The 23420-nt window shown below is 36.5% G+C and overlaps 3 protein-coding genes across 10 annotated transcripts; 1 reads left to right on the top strand and 2 right to left on the bottom strand.

Moving 5' to 3' along the window:
* Positions 1-644: 644 nt before the first annotated feature.
* On the bottom strand, positions 645-7024 carry LOC104766298 (putative acyl-activating enzyme 16, chloroplastic). Of its 8 annotated transcripts, none has more exons than XR_015590645.1 (18): positions 6581-7024; positions 6039-6230; positions 5505-5619; positions 4858-4945; positions 4164-4372; positions 3974-4089; positions 3713-3862; positions 3515-3582; positions 3153-3258; positions 2901-3059; positions 2731-2784; positions 2550-2630; positions 2220-2305; positions 1619-1778; positions 1417-1496; positions 1172-1320; positions 994-1051; positions 645-899 (listed from the first exon to the last, which is right to left on the bottom strand). XR_015590645.1 is itself a non-coding variant. In XM_010490152.3 (18 exons), exons 1-18 carry the CDS (start codon positions 6722-6724, stop codon positions 807-809), a joined length of 2160 nt encoding a protein of 719 aa, XP_010488454.2. In that variant the 5' UTR covers positions 6725-7012; the 3' UTR covers positions 645-806. The 8 variants fall into 8 exon arrangements, 2 of the variants coding, with proteins under 2 accessions (XP_010488454.2, XP_010488455.2); XR_763991.3 differs by having other exon boundaries at positions 1114-1320; positions 2220-2357; positions 6581-7012; XR_015590646.1 differs by having other exon boundaries at positions 1114-1320; positions 6581-7012.
* Positions 7025-7943: 919 nt separating this feature from the next.
* On the bottom strand, positions 7944-9894 carry LOC104766297 (putative glucan endo-1,3-beta-glucosidase A6). The gene is made up of 3 exons (XM_087500887.1): positions 9767-9894; positions 8335-9681; positions 7944-8178 (listed from the first exon to the last, which is right to left on the bottom strand). Exons 1-3 carry the CDS (start codon positions 9810-9812, stop codon positions 8141-8143), a joined length of 1431 nt encoding a protein of 476 aa, XP_087357013.1. The 5' UTR covers positions 9813-9894; the 3' UTR covers positions 7944-8140.
* A 10199-nt stretch (positions 9895-20093) lies between these two features.
* LOC104767808 (uncharacterized protein At4g14100-like) lies at positions 20094-21932 on the top strand. Its single transcript, XM_010491782.3, has 3 exons — positions 20094-20485; positions 21431-21587; positions 21673-21932. Exons 1-3 carry the CDS (start codon positions 20300-20302, stop codon positions 21783-21785), a joined length of 456 nt encoding a protein of 151 aa, XP_010490084.2. The 5' UTR covers positions 20094-20299; the 3' UTR covers positions 21786-21932.
* The last annotated feature ends 1488 nt before the right edge of the window (positions 21933-23420 follow it).

The following is a 23420-nucleotide window of genomic DNA, read 5'->3' as shown; positions in this document are numbered from 1 at the left end:
GGATATAACGTTAAGGGATATGGTATAATATTTAAGGTTTAGAGTTTATAATTTAGTCATTTTGTATATTAAAAAATGTATTTTTAAAAATGAACAAGAGTATTTTTGAAAAATGACATAAAAAAAAAATATTTTTTTGAAAATGCTCTTATTTAATAGACTAATACATATCGGCTCATTCGATCTTCAAACGAAATGCACGAACCCTTAGTTAGGTGAAGCTCTAACACATTTAGCACACCTTAATATTGTCAAGTCACCAAAAAGGTATATTTTTACATCTTATGACGTAAGCATGGCCTCCATTTTAGAGCTATAATTATCATTTGTTTTACATGAAATACAAAAGAAAGCATCACTTCCATCTTTTGGCTTTGAAGTGATAATGAAGTGAAAAGTTGTCACTTTCGAGTTGAATGTTATCACTTTGAAGTGGATAACTTTGAAGTGATAAATAGTTAAATGTCAAAAATTGTCACTGTGAGGCTAATTTAATCCAGCTATACAAAATTTGTATCAACAACTACACATAGAAGTCAAGATATCGCTAAATACTTAAACGTACAATTTGATTTTCACTGGTTCTATGAATCGTACAAGATCTAATAAGTATCTATAGGACTGCAGAACTGGATAATTCATCATAGTCGAAGAACAAAAAGTTTATTATGTTTCATGAAGTGGTATGCTTAATTATACTGCGTGAACGATATTTGAAGCTTATATTAACAATTGGAATAAGGACTGGTCCAATTTTTCTAATGCTTAACAAGGTGAACGTAAAGGAGCATGCTAAAATTTCTAGTCTACTTGTAGAGTCTTTCTATTTCATTCTTGTATTGATCAACCACCTTGTCCCGTCTTATTTTCATCGTTGGTGTCATTAATCCGTTGTCTATCTGTAAAGATATTACATAGAACGTTAACATAAGGACTGAATATTTTGAGTCCCAAATGAAAAGATTATGAATGAGACCGAACAAATGAACATACCGTGAAAGGCTCATCCACGATCAGAACAGGTCCAACTTGGAACGAACATTGTGATGTCCTGCATTATGGTTTATATATGAGTAATTGCACGATTAGGGCAAGTATACGCTTAAATCATACATTAGAGAGAGAGGGATCCAGATGCTCAAAGAGTAACACTTGGTCTCTGGATCAGTACCATTTCCTCAGTTCTTCATAGACCATGCTTGTTATCGTTTCCTTGCTAAGTTCATTGACTTCAAGATCTAGAGGTGAAATCTTCTGCTTTGCTGCTCCTTCTGCTGCTTCTTTGTTTGGGATAATAATAGCTCCGAGGCGGCGTTGATCCTGAGAACGAAAGATTATGGCCACATCGAAATCCAAAGATTAAATCCGTAAAACATCCCATACCACTGTTCCTAAATCAAACTTTCCAACAAGTACCTGTCCAATAATCACTATCTGTTGAATCAAATTGCTTCTCATGGCTGCTTCTTCAATCTCCAATGGTTCCACATTTTCACCTACAACGATCAAGCTGTTATCATACGTTTTTAACAATACATGCGGTGTTTAAAATGTATGCTAATCATACAGACAGTTGGAAACAGAATTTTAATTCAAGAAAGTAACAAATATGACATACCTGTTGATAGTACAATTGTGTCCTTGGCACGACCTTCAAGAACGATGACACCTCCACAGCTACGACTCCGTCCTACTGAGTGCTGAGGAGTAATCCAACCCATATCTCCAGTATTGAACCATCCATCTTCATCTATAACTTGCTTGGTGGCCAGTGGATTCTGAGGTAATCAACAGAAAGATGAGTTAACTTGATCTAACCACCAAACCCAAAGCCTTCATCCAAATCACAAAGAATGTTTCAGGAGTTCACATATTTAGCAAAAAAAAAAGAAATAGATTGCAAGAAATCTAGATTCCAATGAGATTCTTTAGATAAGGAATGATGAGTTCAAGATGAAAAGAGTTATACATAGACTAGTTAAGTGGTGTCCATTTCTTTCTGGATAAAATATGGGGTAGACAAGAAATCTCGATAGCCATCAACGTTTACGGAAAGCACAACACAGATTATAACAAGTTTTTTAACAACACCATAGAAGCCAATATATATACTCATGAACAGAAGAATCATAAACAAAATCTTGAAGGCTAAAATTTTGTAAATTTGTGCTATCTGGTCAAAAATTTGTCGTAAACAAAGAGCAGAAAGTGTGTATCACCTTATAGTAACCTTTCATCACCGGTGGGCCTCTGACTTTGACAATGCCCTTTGAACCAGGTGGAAGAACAGAACCAGTCTCAGGATCTACAATTTTGAATTCTGTATCTTTAATAGGGTGCCCAACTGAGCCAAGAACCTTCATAAAAAATTATCTTAACAAATATGTCACTTAGTAACATAACATAGAGAGTAAAAGATAGGAGACTTGTTATGTCTTCTTTTATAGCTCTTTTGGACTGATTGTGACCCAAACATTTGGTGCAAGATGAGAGCTTATTTTCCCATGATCACAAAAGAAAAGGTCATTTTGGTGAAAGTTTAAACTTACATTACAGTTAAGCCTCCGCGCAGAGACAACCGGTGAGGTTTCTGTCAAACCATACCCATTTTGTACATTCACACCGATGGCCTGCATAAAGAACTAAGCTGTTTACATATGGACAAAACAACTTGTTTAAATGCCAAAAACAAATAACATTAATCTCAAGAAGCAATATTGGCAGTCTAACCTCGAAAAACTTGTCAACATGCATAGGTAAGCTACCACCTCCACTAACACCAGCCTGGAGGAAACAAAGGTTAGATTGCAAGTCAGTCTTACAATCTTTCTGATAAGGTTAAGGAATCTTTCTTCGCCTCGAACTATAAAACTAGTAAAAGAAAAGGAAGTAGATACTACCTTTGTTATTCCAACAGAGGAACGAATTTTTCTATGGACAAGCTTTTCAGCCAACATATGCAATGGCAATAAGACAAACGCAACTACTCTCGCCCACAACCAATCCACCAACGAAGCAATATACATTGGAGGCTTTTGATTTTTTGTCAAACAAAGACCCTGCATACAAGAACAAAGAACTTATCACAACTCTATTACCACAAACTATTAGGCAGTACGAAATACTAAAGAGGACACATCTGGTTCGCAAACCTCAGAAATTCTTCTCATCTCCGTATATGCAAGGCTGACTTTGATCAATGTAAGCGCCACAAATTTACGAGCAGGGGAGCTTGTAGAAATTTGCTTTTGAATCCCACTGCAATTCCCAGAAAATAGAGAAAGATGTTTAGATAATGACTGAAATCATGGAAGAAAAGAAATTCACTGTAAATCTTGAATGACCGAGTAGATACAGCCATGAGGGAAATCTTATACTTAGCTCTCAGTTGCGAGAGATGGCTTTAAAATATATATAACATATGTATATGAACAGTGACTCATAAGCCCTTATCAGTAAACTTCAGTAACAGTATAACCTATCTGAAAGTATTTGAATCTTGTAAGTTGCATACCTGTAGAGTGTCTCATATACTAAAGGAACTGAAATGAGATAGTGTGGTTGATACTGCTTGAGATCATCCTGTACCAAAAAACAAAAAAAAAAGTTTCAAATCCAAAGGGAAAAATATAAAATAAAATGCTTGAGTCACTGCAAAGTTTGAACGTCTCACAATCTCAATGATAAGATGTTTCTTTTAATCTCTCTATACCTTTAAGAATCTTATAGACGTATACTTTTGCTCTACTCCACATGTAAATATGAAGTATTCACAAGCCCGTTCATAGGCATGCCATGATGGCAGCATACTTAAAAATCTTTCCCCAGCTTCAGCAGGTACAAAGTCGGATAAATTTCTTATCTGTAGAGTAGTTCAAGATACCAAACAAACAAAACTTGTTTCAGAATGTAATAGCAAACTCAGTATTTTATAAAGGTGAACATAAATTGATGAGAAGTATTGGCCTTGAACCTGGTGTAACAAATTCTGATGGGTGAGCATAACACCTTTTGGATTTCCCGTGGTTCCGCTGGTATACATAATTGTGGCTGTATCATCTGGATTGATGAATTCATATTCATACCTCCCTGCAGTCATTTATTTTTTTAGCACTCCCAAAAACACTAAAGTGCTATATAAAGAAAGTAGATTTAGCACTTACCACCATCATTAGATCTTGCAAATTTTGCACGTCTCTCTTGTCCAAATCTTTTAATTTCGTTGTAACTATAGACTGGTGTCTGCCTACCCACTGTAACCAACGAAGATTTGTCCCCCCACAGAAGAATCACAAATCTTGGAGGTGCCTTGTAAGAAAATGACTCGGCAATGCGGTTGAAAAACTCAGGGTTATCCACAACAAGAGCAACACTGCAAGACAAATCACAACTCTGTACTGTAAAAAAATTTGAAAACAAGGAACTGGAGACGCGCATAGTAGGTAATTCAAAAGACAACTAAAAACCATTAGCTGCACGAAATCAGACAGTAGACATCATATGGAAGGACCAAAGACTTCTGTCTCTGTCATTTACGAATCTCCTTGATTAACTACGCCTCTATAGAAAGTCACATAATGAAGAATAATAAGACAAATGTGAAATCAAGATGTTGACTAAAATTACACCTAATCAAGACTGCGGATCACTATGAAACCAAATGAAATCTCTCTAAGCAAAACGGCAAAATGCTATCTGAAGTGACAGAAGTTCTAAAAATGGTTCATGAAAACAAGAAATTTTGATGACACAAGTGGTAAGTAAATGTGGTTGGTATGAATAAAGTAATTTGTTAACCTCTCACTCGAGTAAGATATTCACTTTAAACAACAAAAGAACAAAAAGGTCTAGATGTACCTTTCCGAATGACAGTATATTTGCAGTAACTCTTCAACAGAGGATCTAGATCCTCTAACAACATTGACTGCTCCTGTAGCCATTATACCTGGCATAAAGTAGTAAAGAGTAGGTAAACATACCAATACCTGCGGAGAAAAAAGAAAAATCGAAGAACCAAACGACATAATTAGAATGACTGCAGTAAAGCAGGGCAATTAAAACAACTTAACATGTGAACATCACTAGACTTTTCATGCTTTCTTCACTAGAATTTCATTATTTGGGCATGAAATTTAGGCACAGATGATTATCTATCAAATGAAAGGCTTTCGAACTAAAGTAAAAACTTTAAAAGTCTTAAGGTTGAACCATTTTCCCTTACAGAAACATTTAAAGAATGGATAGATAGGTGTTTGAAAAGGTGAAGCAGCATCATTTATAAGGACGAAAAGAAAATAACACCCCAAAACATATCTCAACAGATCATTGGTTGTCCTGGAATGGAAATGACCGATAGTTAATGTGTACAGTAAGCAATGACAAGCTCAATTTCCAAGTTTCATGACATAATCCAATAACGGGTAAGCCTCAAGCTTTAAGCAAATTATGTAATAGACAATAGTTAGTGAGTTTCCTACAGCGTTTCTATATAATAAACCACATACCTTGATCCGCAACAAGCCATCGACAAGAGTTATCAGCGAAAAGTGCAATCTTCTCATCTGCTTTCACTCCAACGACTCGCAAACCCTCAACAAAGTCCAAGATTTCTTGTTCCAACTGCAGTTTTAAGATGATTGAAATGAAAGCATCGAAATACTCAGCCAAATTTAACATCACTGAAAAATTCAAAAGTTATTACCCACCTATTTATCAGGCAGATATACAGTTGTAATAAAAATAACAAACACAAAGAGACATGCCAGACAATAATCATTAAAAGTATCAATTTAGTATGCTTCCAAACATACAAATATGGTTCATCTTCAGCACCTTCACTACTTATTAACAAGCAGATAAGATATGCAGCTTCAGAATGTCTATACATTACAGAACTAATAGATAAATAAAAGCTGATGGCCAATCAATTTTTAACTCATGAGCTTCAGTTGTTTCCCTAAGTTCTGACTCCTACTTAAAAAAAACCTCTGTTCCAAAAGTATGGAGATCTAAAGTGATTCAAGCAAAGCAGTTGTTACATGTCTGTACGTGAACGTAGAAGGCGGGTCATGATACGGATCCACCACCGCAACTTTGTCACCGTACTTCTCCACAGATGATCTCCAAATATCAGGAACAGCCTTCCATTCATTACAGCGCAAAGCTGCCTCCTTTGGCAATGATGAGCGTTCCAAGAAAGGTGAACACCGCCTTAACTCCTTCTCCTGAATCTATAATAAAGATACACAACTGGTGTTACATACCATTCAAATCAAAGTCAATTCAGCTTTTCATAAGACTTAAACCAAGTATCCTAATCCTAAACTAACAAGACTTAGCCACTACCTTAGACAAGTATCCTAAACTAACAAGACTGAGCCACTCGTTGTTATTCTGGTTTAGTGCAACAGCTAAACTAAAACCAACCCTTCTTCAGATTACTTACTTCTAAAATCAAAGTCAAAGGAGCAATTTTTTAAAAGTCCACAAACCAAAAAGGAACAGTTTTTAATTTAGTTCGCAACAAAAGAATCGAACCCATAAAAGAAAATTTTCAAAGTGAGTGATTAAAAGAACTCGCCGTGGACTCGCAGCTAACTCGAAAACCCCGTCTGCGGCCAAAACCCTTGTAACCAAACACCAACCTGACCCCAGAAACTTGAAATTGAGGAGCAGAGGAGCCGTGAGAAACGAGAATCGAAGGTCCCAGAGACGTTGACGCCATGGTTGAGGAGTAGAGGATGAAGAAAGGGTTATTGTCAGGTTGCTTGTTGCATAGAGATAGAGAGATGAGAGGAGAAAGAGAGAGAGATGAAGAAGCAAGAAAGGTAGAAGAAGAAGAAAGAGACGAGAGAGCATGTCGATGTCGTGATTACGATTATATCACAGAGAAAAATAAGAAAGAAAGAAAGATCAGTTCCAAGTTGGTTGGCACCGCTACAGAAGCATGGCAACTTCAGAGTCTCAGAGATAATAAAAACAAAACAGAGTTGATCATACACAATTTGTATATGACTTTTTTTCTTTTTTTCTTTTTTGACATTAATTGATTAATATATTTATTTACAACTTTGATTTTAGAATTACTTGCGTGTCATTCACCTTATATAGGTTGTAAATCAATCTACCAAAAAAATTATGATTCCTATTAATTAAAAAAATATATTTTTTCCAAAATTACATTTCAAAAAATTGTCCCTTTAAAATTTTTTATTTAAAGTACAATTAAAAAATTGATATTTATTCAAGTATGTGCGTATTTTATAAACATAAATTTTCTTTATCTATATATATATAAGTAAATTTGTATATATATTATAAATATTGTATAATTATTTGTTTAAAAGCTTTTAATTTTTTTTTATAAATAGTTGGATCGAATCTCCGAGTATAATATCTAATATCTAAAAATATATTGTAAATCTTATAAAATTTTTAGAATTGATAAAAAGTATATATATTTTTTGTAGCCATTACATATTAGCCACAAACCAGACACAAAACGATACGAGGTCCAACCAATCAAAATGTTATAATCTAATATTTTATTTAAAAATAAATTTAAATTAAATTAAAGAACAATAACAAATTAAGGAAACAAATTCTGTATACTTTTATTTAAAGAAAGTTAAATATTGACTTGATTTAGATTTTACTATTAAACGAGATTATATATCGGTTTGGTTTATAAATGAGAATTAGGGTTTATATTTTACAATTAAAACGAAATTATATGTCGGTTTGAGTTTACAAATGAGGTGGTTAGAATTTAGATTTTATAATTACAACGAAATTATATGTTGGTTTTGGTTTACAAATGAGGTGGTCAGGTTTTAGATTTTACAATTAGAACGAAATTATATGTATACAGATTTTATTTTCTTATTTTAGAAAAGGATGAATGTAGAGGTTCACCTAATGAGACAAGATCAGGGATTGCAATCTTTGCATCAAAATATTTAGTAACATTTCTTTATATAGATTATTCGATCTTTCTCAACAATAGGAAACAAGGATCGTAAAAGCTTGGAACAAAACGGAAATTAACAAATTATCAAGAATTAGATTGACTTAATACGAAAGATCCAGCTTTTGTTTCTTTCTTCTCCACACAACACGCCTAAGTCACACGAGGCAGCCCTTACAGGGTAACGCTAGGGAACTTGCAACGCTCGTTTCCTATAATAAAAATAAGTAGTCATTACAAATAACAAACATAATATTATTTTGGTGTCAAGAAATGCCCTTACTCCATATAGAAACTACAATTTCGAATAAAATTGCATTTACGTCTGTTTAGAGTTCTTCTTGTGAGACAAGTTTAGAGAAACTCACCAGGGTTGGTCGTCGTCTCACGGGACAAGCCATTAAAGTAGCATTGAGAGCTTTGGTTCCGGAACTGAGCCCAGTACGAGCTAAATGCATAGCTTGCATGCCAAGATACAGAGACCGGTGCGTAACACTCTCTCCCCGGCGCCAACGCTGCACAAGTTTCATTGCTTCTTCCGCAAGCAAAGTTGAGTGCCTGCCCTAACTCTGCCTCGCCTGCCCCATCTACCGCCACACACCACACACTCCCCTTGAACGGAACATTGTTACTCGGTTTAGGCAACTTATCAAAGCTTGAAACCGATCTTGTACCGCTGAAATCTATTTCGTAGATAGGTGTACCGTCATGATTCAAAATGCCCCAGTGTCTCTCTGTTCCCGAACCGGGTTTTTGGTTTTCGTTGAACAAGGAGAACAAAAACGTCGGTATAGGTGCACCGCGCCTAGCTGGTGTACCGAGTGGTGGGTTAGCGGTCAACTTCTTGATCAAATTCCGGTTATATGTCGCGGCATTGAGAATATTGGCACCGGTTTCGAGGATATCACCGGCATTAGGCCACCCGGTTTCCGAAATTGCGAGACGGACGTCAGGATAACCGAGCTTGGCCATTGCAAAGATAACCGAATCGAGCATCTGGTCTAGAAGATTGGTGTAAACCAAACCGGTTTGAGGATCGATATAAGTCGAATTCGACTCGAAAAGAGCGTAATCCAAATGGTTATTAACCGGATCAGTGGACCAAGGGAAGTAAGGGTAAACATCAAGAAAGAAGAAAGAGTTTGTTCCATTGAGAAACTTCAACAACGGTAACATCACCGGAACAGCTATATCTTCCCGGAACGCACCACTCGAGGGAGGGAAACTCGAACGAAGAGCGTCCATGGCTAGAGGAGTCCCGACTTTGATGTTGTGAATCCCACGAGCTCTAAGAGAATTCACAACTTTACGCATGGCAGGGACTAGATTGGCCCATATTTGTTTGTCTTGATCAGAACTGTAGCTGAGGATTTCGTTTCCAACGAGGACGAATCTGATTCGGGTTTGTGGGTAGAAAGGAAGGACGTTGGTGGCAATCCAGTTGTCAGCAGTGGCTTGATCAGCGCCAATTGAAATGATCTGGTCGTTAGGGACCATGATGGTGACGTAAAGATTGGTCTTAGAGAGGAGCTTTAGGGTTTCTGGATCAGCGTCGTAGAGCTTGACGTGGCCTGCTTTAAGGGATTTGATGAGGTTGATTGATTGGTAAGGAGAAGGAAGATTGTTGTCTAATTTCCCATAGTTGATCCCAATCCTGCTTGCAAGTGCTAACACTGTTCTGTTGCTTTGGGAACCAATCGCATAGCAACGTGAACCTGTAAAAAAAACATTAGACAGTTATATAAAAAGAAAGATTGTGTTTTAAGTAATCTTAATGTATATGTATGTAATGAGACTTACTTGAAAGGACAAGAAGAGTCAAGAGGAAGAGAGCAAAACGAGACATTGTATATTTTTTTTTTTCTTTTGTTGAAGAGGAGAGTGATTTGGAATGAAGGAGAAGAGACTTTGTTGAGGAGTATTTAAAAGGAGAGATTAATGGATTTGTGTTTAAGGATTAGATATAATCATTCATGCAAGAAAAGCTTTTTGGTTAACTATTACTAATTGTTTCTTGAATTCTCACAGTTCTTTTGGTGTTTCTTTCTATAATTTGTGTCTTAAGTTAGTATATAAAATGTTTAAAAGAAGATTGGTTGGTTTGCTGGTTCAAAGGTTACCAACAACGCTTTGCCCAAATTGTTCACTCGAACTTTGTAGACTTTTTGAATATCCTTTAACAAAAAAAAAAAAAAAAAAAAAAAACTTTGTAGACTTATTGCTAATAGTAATGTTAAATTTATATCTCATCAACAAACATGTTGTTACAACATGAAAAGAAAGAAATATTTAGTTTTTATTTTATATTTAAAAGCATTTTTCATCTAATATTAAATAAGATATTCCACCGCGAATCTTGGAGGGTAGGGTTTTCTCTCGAGAGCTTAGCGGCGGCGAATCTGATTTTATCCAGTAAAACCCTAGATCTCTTTCAGCAATTGAATCTTGTCAATTTTGCTGTCTCATTAGGCTAGTTTGGCTTCAGTTCTCTGGTTAGTTCTCTCAGTGAGTCGATTTAGGGATATTTTGGAGAGATTGATCTGTTCTGAAGAGAAGCTTTCTGTCTTAAGTGCTTTTAAGATGAATCGACTAAGGAAGAAGAAAGAACTATCCCTCATGGATGAGTTGAGAGAGCGTAATCTATTAAGGGAAGGAGAAATGGTGGAAGTCCCGGATCTGGGGAACGAAGATTTGATTGAAGAAAACTCTTTGAGTGTTATAGTGCGTTGTCTTAACCCTTCGGTTCATAAGGTGGGAGGTCTAGTTAAAGCGCTGCCACCCATCTGGGGTATGGAAGATAGGGTTAAAGGAAGAGGAGTTGGAGATAATAGAGTTCAATTTATCTTTGAATCAGAAGGAGATCTATACCATGTATTGTTTCGAGGTCCCTGGTTTGTGAATGGCTGGATAGTATCACTTGACCAATGGAAACCTAATCCAGGGCCAGATTTTCTTAATAGGATCCTCTTCTGGGTTCGTATTAGAAATCTCCCTATTCACCTTCTGAAAAAACAAGCAGTGGAGAGCATTATAGAGCCCCGGGGTCAGATTGAAGCGGTGGAGCTACACGCAAAAAGCTCTTCCTCGTTAGAATATGTGCGAGCCAGAGCATGGTTTAAGGCTGATGATCCGCTGGAATTTGTAAAGAATGTGAAATTCTCTTCGGGGGAGATTGTGAAGGTGGAGTTGGAATATGAGAAGCTTTTGAAGGTTTGTTTTTCATGTATGAGACTCACTCATGACCAGACAAATTGTCCTTTTGAAATCGCTAAATGTGCATCCCAGAAAAGGAGCACCAAAAAAGATTTAGGGAAGGACCCTGGAAGATCCAAAAGCAAAGGCAAGAGGGTTGTGGTAGAAAATCAGGAACAATCTAACGAGGCAAGAAGGTCTTTTGGGTCTCAATCGGAACACTCTGAACCGTCGGCCAAAAACAAGAAAGACTTGCAAGAACGACTTCAGTGGCCGAAGAAAGACAATCAGACAACCTCCTCCCGTGTAGCTCAGGTATGGCGACCTAAGGAGATGGTGACTAGAGCTGAGGATCAAAGGTCTGCAAAAGGGGATGGCCCAAAAAGTTCAAAAAGCTCAGGAGAATCAGCATACACGCCTTCAAAAAGAAGGAGATTAAGTAATAGTGGGGATAGAAATACAAAGAGGGCTCGCTTAGGTGACCTAGACATACCTGTTCAGTCTCCTTCTGTTTTTGAAAGGTTGGGGAATCAAGACGACTTACCCTTGCTCTCTCTAGATCATGGTAAGAAAGGAGGATCCCCTGCTGATAAACAGAAGAGCGCTTCGACAGTCTTTGAAAGATTGGGTTCCCAAACCTCAAGCTCTAGTCCACGACATGGAGTGACTAACACTCAATCGGAACATTCTGCTCCAGTAGCAGCTCATTCTGCTTTTATAGCAGCAAAGTCTCTCGACATCCCTGCTTATGGGAAACGGAGAGCAAACAAGAAAGAAGGGTTGATGATTAATTCCAACCCTTCGAGATCAATATGAGGATATTGAGCTGGAACTGTCAGGGGGTGGGGAATACCCCTACAGTTCGACACCTAAGGGAGATACGAGGTCGGTATTTTCCCGAGGTAACATTCCTCTGTGAGACCAAGAAAAAGCGAGATTACTTGGAGAATGTAGTGAATCATTTAGGTTATTTTGATTTGCATACGGTAGAACCAGTTGGTAAGAGTGGAGGCCTTGCTTTGATGTGGAAAAATTCAGTGTCTGTGAAAATTATCCAATCTGATAAGAGGATGATTGATGCCTTGGTCTCTTGGCAAGGCAAAGAATTCTACCTAACTTGTGTGTATGGAGAACCAGTTCAAAGCGAGAGAGGGGAGCTTTGGGAGAGGCTCTCGCGGATTGCTATTAATAGACGAGGGTGCTGGCTTTTAAAAGGAGACTTTAATGAGCTGATAGATCCTTCGGAGAAGCTTGGAGGCCCAATGAGAAAGGAAGCTTCCTGTAAGGAGTTCAGACAGATGCTCTCGGTTTGTGGATTATGGGAAATCAAACATATGGGCTACCAATACTCATGGTTTGGCAATAGAAACAATGAATTGGTGCAATGTAGACTGGATCGAACAGTTGCAAATCAATTCTGGATGGAGCTTTTCCCTCAAGCACAAGCGGTATATCTGCAAAAAGTAAGCTCTGATCATAGTCCTTTGATAACCTGTTTTTTGGGTGAACAGTGGAAGAGTTGGGCAGGGTTCAAATATGATCAAAGATGGTGCGCTAGAGAGGGTTTTAAAGAGCTAATTGCTGATTTCTGGAAAGGCGTGGGAAACTCAAATAATGACTCAATGATGGCGAGAATTGCTCAATGAAGAAAAGTTATATCCAGATGGAAGAGAGACAATCAACCTAGCTCTACAAGGAGGATTCATGACTTACACTTCCATATTGATAGAGTTACCCGTCAAATCCCTTTCAGGAAAGCAGAGTTTGCAAGACTAAAAAAGGAGTTGAATGAAGAGTATCGACATGAGGAGCAGTTTTGGAAGGATAAAAGCAGACTGTCTTGGCTTAATAATGGGGATAGGAACACCGAATTCACGCTGCAACCAAAAATAGAAGAGCACAAAACCGAATCCAATGTCTTGTGGATGAAGAAGGAAAGGAATGGTTTGCAGACAGGGATTTAGGACGTCTTGCTGAAAAGTATTTTAAACTATTATTCACCTCGGAGGATGTAGGGCACCAGATTGATGAGAGGGTGAATGCAGGAAATCAGATATCCCTAGAGCAGAATGAGCAGCTTCTAAAACCAGTATCAAGGGAAGAAGTCTGAAGAGCTGTCTTTAGCATTAATCCGAACAAAAGCCCTGGGCCATATGGTATGACAGGACACTTTTATCAGCAGCATTGGGATGTCTTAGGAGATCATTTGCTGGAGATGGTCCGAGAGTTTTTCAGAACAGGGCAAATGGATAGAGAAATGAATAAAACTCATATCTGTCTGATCCCAAAGAAGCATAAGTCGATGAAATTGTCGGAATTCAGGCTAATCAGTTTAAGCAATGTGATCTATAAGATCATTGAAAAAGTGTTGGCGAATAGGCTTAAGAAAGTTTTGCCTGATGTCATCTCTGATACTCAAGCAGCGTTTATCCAAGGAAGACTGATTTCAGACAATATCTTGGTGGCACATGAACTAATTCATGCTCTCAATTCGAATAATAAATGTTCCTCAGAGTTCATTGCGATCAAGACAGATGTATCTAAGGCTTTTGATAGAATTGAATGGTCTTTCCTGGAGAACTCACTAAAGCTGCTAGGTTTCTCTGAACACTGGGTTAGTCTTCTATTGAGCTGTGTGACCATGGTAAACTATCAAGTTCTGCTCAATGGTACTCCCTATGGAGAGATTGTCCCGACAAGGGGATTGAGACAAGGAGATCCTTTATCGCCGTACCTATTCGTTCTATGTACGGAGATGTTGGTCAGAATGTTACAGAAAGCTGAAAAAGAAAGATCAATTACAGGCCTTCCAGTTGCAAGAGGAGCTCCTCCTGTCTCTCACCTTCTCTTTGCTGATGACAGTATATTCTATTGTCGGGAGAAGGAGGAGGAGCTTCAAAGTTTATTAAGCATTCTTGATGAGTACAGTCTAGCTTCTGGGCAGAGAATAAACTATCAAAAATCAAGCATTTATTTTGGGAAGAATATTCCTCAGGAGAGAAGACCTGCAATCAAAAGTAAAACTGGGATCACAGAAGAAGGAGGAGAAGGATTTTATCTAGGACTTCCGGAAGCTTTTGGTGGTTCTAAAGTTACCATCCTGAATTACTTAAAGGAGCGGCTTCAACAAAAAATCTCAGGTTGGCAAACAAACTTTCTTTCTCCTGAGGGAAAAGAAATATTACTGAAAGCGGTGGCAATGGCTTTGCCAACATACACCATGGCATGCTTTAAGATCCCAAAGAAGGTTTGTCAACAAATGGCATCTGTTATGGCTGACTTTTGGTGGAGAAATAATCAAGATTCCAGGGGTATGCATTGGAAAGCCTGGGACCAGCTGAGTAAACCAAAGAAGGACGAAGGGTTGGGCTTTAAAGACATTGAAGCATTCAATATAGCTTTACTCGGAAAACAGCTTTGGAGGATGCTAACTTGTCCAAACACGCTGATGGCCAGAATATATAAAAGTAGATATTTCAGTAAAACCAATCCTCTACAAGCAAAACTAGGCTCCAGACCATCATTCGCGTGGAGAAGCATCTTTCAGGCGCAGGAGCTTTTAAAGCAAGGGGCGAGAATGGTAATTGGTGATGGTGGATCAACTAACATATGGCAAGATCATTGGGTTCAGCTGAAACCTGCCAGGAGCGTCCAACGAACCAAACACATACCACCTACACTAAGAAGCTCGGTGTCTAGGCTTACCAAAGTAAGCGACTTACTCATTGACAATGGGAAAGAATGGCGGAGAGACCTTCTGGATGTGATCTTTACTGATGACGATAGGAATTGGATTGAGGATTTATGCCCGATGGGAAGGAACAGACGGGATGGTTATACATGGGATTATGCACGGTCTGGTCACTACTCGGTGAAGTCAGGGTATTGGGTCATCACTCAAGTTATTAATGCCAGAAAACGATTACAGGAGGTGGACCAACCCAGCTTAAATCCTCTCATCCAACAAGTGTGGAAAACTGAAACCAGCCCAAAGATCCAACATTTTCTATGGAAGTGCCTGACTAACAGTATTTCAGTGGCGAAGAACCTGTATCTTCGTCATCTATCCAAAGAAAATGCTTGTCCAAGGTGCCCAAACTTAGAAGAATCGATTAATCATTTGATGTTCTCTTGTACCTACGCTCGACAAGTCTGGGCTTTGTCACCTATTCCGGCTCCCCCAGGAGGCAATTGGAGTGATTCATTCTATGCTAATATGTACCATGTTCTAAATCTCCAGACAATACTGCCCCAATATGAAGGTTTAAGCAAAGTGATACCCTGGTTGTTGTGGCGAATTTGGAAGGCCAGGAATAATCTCATTTTTCAGGGAAAGGATTACACTGCTCAGGATACGGTCATGAAAGCTCTGGAGGACATGGAAGAATGGACTCAACGAACAGAACAGAAAGGAAATGAAGGGGAGCGTACTGCAGAGAGAAACAGAGCCATTGCAAAATGGGAACCCCCACAGAACGGTTGGGTTAAATGTAATACTGACGGATCTTGGATGGGGGAGACCAATCACAGCGGTACAGGATGGGTTCTTAGAGACCATAATGGTGAAGTTTTGTGGGTAGGAGCACATGCTATCCGGAAAGCACATTCTGTCTTGGAAGTAGAATTAGAGGCATTAAGGAGGGCGATTGCATCAATGGTATGTTTGAACTATACTCGTATTATCTTTGAATCGGACTCAGTGGGGGCAGTCAACTTAGTGCATAGTGATGAATGCTGGCCAGCGTTTGCACCAATTCTACAGGACATTCATGAGAAGCTCCTTACCATTTCCGATTTCAAGATCGTTTTTTCTCCTAGAGGTTGTAATAAAGTGGCTGATAGAGTAGCAAGGGAATCTCTTTCTCTACAGAATTATGATCCTAAGTTATACTCATTAGCGCCAAATTGGATAACATATGATGTAATGGTGGATAAACCAAGTGTAATTTGACTTTGGTGAATATAAGTTGATGTTGAGCCAAAAAAAAAAAAAAAAAAAAAGATATTCCACCGTGGAAAGATATATCTTAATAAAACAGACTAAAATCTAATATACCCTTGCAATCAAACTTCTATTCTCATATCCCCCTTCGATAATAACAAACATATATATATATATATATATATATATATTTTTAATCAAAAATGTGGTTAAAGACAAAAAGCCCTAATATCCTTTTGTTATTTACAGATCCAACCACCTTATACCCACCCAAACCCACAAAATTCGGACAATCCACTTAAAATCGGATCTCCTCTTTAACAACCAACTTTTCGAATTCCTTCATTCACGAAATCCCCTCTCCCTCGATCAAATCCCGCTTAATTATTCTTCTCCCTCAAGTGCAACTAAGGATAACTCGATTCTGGGTAAGTTGAAATCGGTTGGTGTTTCTCGAATTTGGGTTATTTGTTTTTCAAAATCGGTAATATGGGTTTCGATTTTCGGTAATTTGGTTTTCAATTTTGGGGTTTCGTCGATTTCTTTCATGAATTGGAGTGAAGTGGAAGTTGAAATCGGTTGTTTTTTTTGTGTGCAAGAGTCGTAATGGTTCGTACAAAGAACCCAAGCTATGTAGAAAAATCGAATCCCCCAACAGATCTCGAAGAAGAAGGAAATCGTGGGGATGAATCTGAACGTGATTCCGATAAGACGAACTCAATTGAGAAGTCAAATGATAAGGATTCATCGGTATGTATCTTCTCTATATTGTATAACCGTTCAAATAAGAATTCGTTCTAAAAAGTATAACTGTATAACTTAGGAAAACTTAGAAAAAGTATAACTTAGAAAAACTTGGTATAACTAGATATGTGTCTTGCAGGGATCTGAGGATGAATGCGACGTAATGCAACCTCTGAATATGTACTTCGATTACTCCCAGTATACGAAGCCTTTCAAGATGTCTGGAAAGTGTTTTATTTCAGAGACGGTAAACTTATTAGGCGGTCATCTTAAAGAAGAGGAGTTAGATTGGTTTTTAGGGCACCCACAGTTCAAGCATTTCTTCCATATGCTTAAGGATTCGAATCATAAGTTGATGGGTATGTGGATGTTGTTGCTTCGCACGGTGTAAGAAGGGGACGGGACCTTCCGTTGTCGTAAGGACTCCTATTATAACAAGGCAGAAAAACTCGAAAAAGTAAGGAGCATGTGAACCTTTATGAGTCAGTATGTGAACTTTTATGAGTCAGTATGTGAACTCTTTGGTTGTTTTTATGGTTTTTGTTAAGTACTCGGAATGTTTAACTAGGTACAACTCTCTTTTTTTAAGTACAATTCTCTTTTTTAAGTACAACTCTATGTTTTTAGGTACAACTTGGTTGGAATGTTAAAGTAAGTACAACTATGTTTTTAAGTACAACACTCAGTTTGCATCAAAATTTATGTTGTGTGTTTAAGCAGACAAAATAACACACAAGAACAAGACAAATTACCGGCAATCGGCAAATGGAACCACACAAACGATCCTTAGTTGTACCATTACAAAGAACAAGTTTTACTTAGTTGTACTATTACAAAGTACTACGTAGTTGTACCATCTTCCAAGAACAAGTTCTACTTAGTCGTACCATCTTCCGAGACATACCACAAGAAAACATCCAAAAAAAACGAGAAAACATATTTTTTTAATTTTCTTCATATCTCTGCTCCTATCCATCTTCAGCTGTCTATATTAGATTTCAAGATTTGCGATGACCCAGAAATCGCAAAAACCAAGAAATCGAAAACCCAGAGAGAGGAATCGAAAACCCAGAAATCGAAAACCCAAAACACCCAGAGAGAGGAAATTTTGTTTTTGTTTTTGGACCCAGAAATCGCAAGAGAGAGGGAGAGGGGAGAGGAATTAATTTTTTTTGGACCCCCAAAATCGCAAATCGATTGGAAGCCCTAGATAATTCGCTCCAATTTAATTTTTCAAAAATTAAAATTTTGTTTGACACATAAAAAACACGTGTAGTCGCCAATTTAAACACGTGTAGCCGCCAATTTACACATGTGTAGCCGCCAAAATGCACTAGTTGTTCCAAGTTTTCAGATTGTACCGATCTTGACAAGTTGTACAATTCCAAATTTTTTATTGTAATTAGTTATACCATGTCAAAACCCAATAATTTTAGTTGCACACATGGTTTATGGTTAATTGAGATACATTTACACATGTTCATGCGATCATATGTTTGAAAACATAATTTTCTAAACTTTTGTAATTATATGTGGTTTACAACGACAAAGTAACCCTTAAAGTATAAGGTGTTTCATGATAAACCTTGAATATAATGAAAATTGTTATGACAATTCTTTCTTTCAATTAGTAATGTATATTTAATATTTTTGTTGTTAATTATTTATACAATTGTCATATTTATTTTTATTTGAAAATTTATAAATAATAATATAGTTATTTTGTTTTTTTAAATTATCAATTTTTAATTATAAAAGTTTAATTACAATTTTTAATTATAAATAATAATATAATTATTTTTGGCAACTAACCTAAGGAAGATAATCACAATTTAACTGAAATAAGTTTTCCCTTAAAGATAAGCAAACATGTCTATCAAGATAATCCACAAAAAACAAACACACACAAATGACAATAGTTGTACCGAGGGAAAAATAAGTTTTACTAAGTTCTCCAAATAAGAAACTAAGTCCGAGAACCCTCACTATCAAACCAGCTCCTACTCGAATTTTTCTTCTTCTTCCTGCGTCCATGTTCTCTGGCTGATGTAATCTTTTTGTTGGTTTTCTTCCTCTTTTTGTGACATAAAAATTAGGAAGAACAATCTTAGCACGTACATCGTCACGGACCGTCCTCGAATACCCCAATGCCCACTGCTCCATCCCCCTGATTTATTTCAACATCATTCACGACTTCCACATGCAAAACTTGGAATTGATCTGGATTCATTTCCAAATAACACATCAGATCATCATCATCACGTATGTGTATCGGTCTCTTAGGATGCACTGATTCGGGAACGTAACTCAATTTTAGCTCAGTCATAGTTTCATCAACCTTTGCCTTTCTGCATATTTTCTGAACCAATGCAGAATAACTAACCTCTTCAATAGATGTCTCCATTCTAAGAGATTGATAAACTTTTTCTCTTGAAATCCATCTTAGTTCATTTTCCCTTGTTGCATAATATCCCCCGTAATCAAAAACGATGATTATCCGACGATTATTATTCATTGTGCCTGAAATAAAATAAAAAACTCACATTGGAACCTCTGTCGTGTAAATAGTATTACCAAGTTGTACCAAACTTGTGCTAGTTGTACCCGTCTAAGTTGTACCAAACTATTACCAGTTGTACCAAATACTAGCTAGCGATTGTACCCGTATCAGTTATACCTAGTCTACCAGTTGTACTACATCGACTCCACAAAATCACTATTTATTTCGGAATATTTTTACGATTCAGTTCGAATGAAGTGTTAGAATCCACTTAGTATGCGACCCATTTCGACACTAATACAAATGAGAATAAATTGAATGAGCATTCAAGGTATATACCCTAATTGCTTTAGGATGAACCTTAACAACACAAGAACCCTAATTGCATTGGTAAATAAATGTAAGAATATCACCTGAATCTTTTGCTTTGCTTTGTTGTTTGCTTCAATCCCAATCTTTTGCTTTCGTTTGGAATCAAATCGATTTCTATGGACTCGATTTGTATCGATTGGAAAGGGGAGAGGAGCAACAATGGGGGAGCGAGGAAGAAATCGGGAGAGAGAGAGGAGAGAGAGGGGAGAGAGAAGGAACCCGATTGGTGGAGAAAAATTGATGGGATCCACATGTTTTTCTTTTTAAAATTTTTTGATTTATTAAATAAAAATGGGTTAGGGTTAAGGGTAAAAATGAGATATGTTGGTCAACTCTTTGTCAAAGGGTATTTAGACCACAAAAGGCTATTGATGAATAAACTTTTGATTGCAAGGGTATTAAAACGTTACTGTGACCGTAAAGTGTTATCCATCTTGTCTGAAACAAGAGCACACCAATCGACAAGTACTCCTTCAGACCAATCTACTACTTCCTCATCGTTCTCTTCCTCGTTCAATCATCAGCCGCCGCTGGAGATGATGAGCCGGTTCCTGCGCCATGGCCGGAGCAGTTTCACGCGTTGATGTTGATGAATAAATCCGGATCGTTGGAAATTGTAGACCTTTGGTACGACTGGGTCAATGGACGTAACTTTAACATCATTCAGAAGCAGCTTGGCAGGCTCAAATATGACCTCGAATGGAACAATGGCACTTCTTTCTATTACTCCCTCGACGAATCCAGAACCTGCCGCACCGTTCATTTCGAGGTTAGAATCCTCTTTAATCTTTATCATCACTTCCTCTGTTTCAGGCTCTTTATATTAGTCTTTGTGGTTTTTTTTTTTTGGAGAATTTTCGTGTAATTGACTAATACATTGATCAAATTTGAAGAAAGAAGAAGAAACTTTAAGACCTTGTGAATTTTATTTGTGATAAACTTTAAGAGATTTACACTGTGAATTGCATAATGACAACTCTCTTAGTGTGAATTTCATAATGCATAGTGGCACATATGTGTGTTTCTTGCTGTTTATGTCGATTTTGAGGAGAATTTGTAATGTTTTTTTGGCTAGAGAACTACCAAAATATATCACAGTTTGAACTTTGAAGCAAGAAGGCCAACTTTTGGATTCCTGTGAATTTTGTAGTGTCTCGAAATTGAAAAGAAATTTGGAGATCCTGTCCTAAGTTTTTGTCATGACATTTCATTCAGTTGAGACTTTTTGAAGTTGCCTCTGGTCCTTCTTCATAACTTGGAGAGTATAGCCTACTACTCTTCCTTCTTAGATATCAGTGTTTATTGCAAGCAAATGGGTGTTTTCGTGTCAACGAATGCCCACAGCAATGCGTTGATTTCTTCAAATTGATTGATAGAAACCTTATCTTCATCTGAAAATTTACAATTCACTCAAGTGATGGTCATAATGAGCCACAATGGGAACCTAACTAAAAATAGTGAGGAGGACTTGAGAATATTTTTGGACTAACATTTTTTAGAGATCTTAAGACTTTGGATGGGAAAATTTTGCTTATGATAGGAACATAAGGTTTCTCAGAGCATTGTTTTTTGATGATACACTTAAGTTTTATGCAAACGTCATGTAGAGTACAATTTGTAGATCTTTACTGTTTTTACTTTCAGAAACATGAACTGTATTCTAGTAAGTTGCTGAGACTAGTCTTGGAAATGTGATTGTCTAACTGGATTCAAGGTTGGAATCTTGAGGCCAAATTGGCTAGATGGAGCAAAGTATTTGGGCCAACGACATGTAAATGGGTTTTTATGCAACGTCTGGGAGAAGGTTGAGTTCTTATGGTATTATGAGGATGTTGTCACCAAGAGACCTGTACAATGGATCTTCTATACAGGTCAAATGATTGATACTATTGACTTTATGAGTCAGTTAATCAGTTTACTTGTCTTGATTAACCAAATTGTGAGAGATAATTGCAGGGAGGGAAGCTCATGTGATGACATTTGAGGTTGGAGCTGTCCTAGAAGACGAGAAATGGCAGGCTCCTGTCTATTGTTTCCACAATGAGAAGAAGAAGAAGCAAAGTGAGTAGTAAAAATTGTGTTTCATTGTACATGTAGAGTTTTGAGCATCTTTCAAATATATATCAACCGTTCAGTGAGGAAGTCATATAATCAAAAACTTGGTTTTATGTAATCTTGTGGAGTATAAATAAAAGTAGACTAAGTTCGGACCCGCACGTACATGCAGAGTTATTTTACATAATTTTTGAAAAAATATAATTGTTAAGCTATCAAACCCATCTAATATATCTAATTGCAATGTTTAAAATTTTTGACCCGAGAAAACCCCATTCCTCGTAATTCATATGAGTAAATAGTATGTCCGCATATGTTCTGCTTGAATTCTTGTTCCCAAAATTTCTCGTCCTGTATTTTGTCATACATGAATATACCCACACAAAATTCTCATAACATGATTACTATGGAATTAGTTTGAGTGATTTCCTAAAATATAATAAATCTGTTGTTTAATTTTTTTTCTTCTTAATATGTAAATTGGGTCAGTTTGTCAACTTGGATATTTGATATGATTTTTTTTAACCCTTAATTGTATTCACCAATTAATAGTATAGATTTTCTTCAATTATTGAATGAATTATTCCTTAGTTATACTAATGACAATTTAATGTAAATAATATAGTAAGAGAAGGGAAAATAATAAAATGAGATATAAAGCGTGAGTATTTTATATAGGAGATACCATAAGATATTTTGTTAAGGAGAATTTTATTAATTTGGATATTATTAGTTTTTTAAGTAATATATGTATCTGTAATTGATGGAGAAATATAATTACTAAATTGTTTCGTGAGGAGGAAGACTATAATTGGTCATTAGATCCCTTATATAATTGGTCGTAGTTATGGTATTATATCACTGAATTTTATAATTTTTTATTAGTCATTAGATACCTATATATCTCAGCTATTGGTATAATATTATTACTTGTTTTCATTTTTTCTTGGATTGGAATTTCTAAATTTTAAGATTTCTATAAAAACACTATAACTACATATTTATATATAATGTTTAACTACATAGTTATCCAAATTAAAGTATATATTCATGTTAATTGGTGATCATATATTTTTTTGGGCAAATATAGTTATTGTTTTTAGCAAAAGAATAAAATGAGTCAGTTTCAAATGATCTTTGATTTTTTCAGCATTAGAGCTTTATAAAATTATTAGAAAGGTAACATTATTTATATTTCTGAAGATATGATTTTATATATATATTTTTATATCTCATAATATAGTTATATTATTATATTACAATACAAAGTGAAATTAATTTAATTTTGAAAATATGTAAGGGATAATATTTATCAATTTTTGAATAATATTTACCAATTTTAGAATTTTTAAGAGCAAAATATTGTGTATATAAATAAATTGAATAGCAGTGACAGTTGATAAATATATATATATATATAGCAATGACAGTTTTATGTAATTTTATAAAATATTAAGGGTGAACAATAAATTGGGTACGGAGCTCACACGTCACCTTTTAACATATAGAGGATATGTCTCAATCTATTTATTCATAGGCCTATATTGGGCTTTCACTATTTCTTTTGTAATTACCTTCTTAACTAAGCTAAGGTGAAGGTCTACTAAACACCTTCTTATTTGGTCCCCAAACGTATCTTACTTGTACTC

Source organism: Camelina sativa, chromosome 19 (genome assembly GCF_030686135.1).
Source record: "Camelina sativa cultivar CO46 ecotype springtype chromosome 19, ASM3068613v1".
NCBI lineage: Eukaryota > Viridiplantae > Streptophyta > Magnoliopsida > Brassicales > Brassicaceae > Camelina > Camelina sativa.
This window is presented reverse-complemented; position numbering and strand designations above follow the sequence as displayed.

What these genes read in the sequence shown, in the direction of transcription:
- LOC104767808 (XM_010491782.3), top strand. Translation starts at nt 20,300, where the DNA reads ATGTTGATGAATAAATCCGGATCGTTGGAAATTGTAGACCTTTGGTAC. An exon ending in GCCGCACCGTTCATTTCGAG is followed by an intron (nt 20,486 to 21,430) that starts GTTAGAATCCTC and finishes ACTGGATTCAAG; the next exon opens with GTTGGAATCTTGAGGCCAAA. An exon ending in ACAATGGATCTTCTATACAG is followed by an intron (nt 21,588 to 21,672) that starts GTCAAATGATTG and finishes AGATAATTGCAG; the next exon opens with GGAGGGAAGCTCATGTGATG.
- LOC104766297 (XM_087500887.1), bottom strand. Translation starts at nt 9,812, where the DNA reads ATGTCTCGTTTTGCTCTCTTCCTCTTGACTCTTCTTGTCCTTTCAA. An exon ending in GACTCTTCTTGTCCTTTCAA is followed by an intron (nt 9,682 to 9,766) that starts GTAAGTCTCATT and finishes TTTTTTTTACAG; the next exon opens with GTTCACGTTGCTATGCGATT. An exon ending in TGAGACGACGACCAACCCTG is followed by an intron (nt 8,179 to 8,334) that starts GTGAGTTTCTCT and finishes TTTTTATTATAG; the next exon opens with GAAACGAGCGTTGCAAGTTC.
- LOC104766298 (XM_010490152.3), bottom strand. Translation starts at nt 6,724, where the DNA reads ATGGCGTCAACGTCTCTGGGACCTTCGATTCTCGTTTCTCACGGCTCC. An exon ending in ATGGCTTGTTGCGGATCAAG is followed by an intron (nt 4,946 to 5,504) that starts GTATGTGGTTTA and finishes ACTTTATGCCAG; the next exon opens with GTATAATGGCTACAGGAGCA. An exon ending in CGCGGAGGCTTAACTGTAAT is followed by an intron (nt 2,358 to 2,549) that starts GTAAGTTTAAAC and finishes TTTTTTATGAAG; the next exon opens with GTTCTTGGCTCAGTTGGGCA.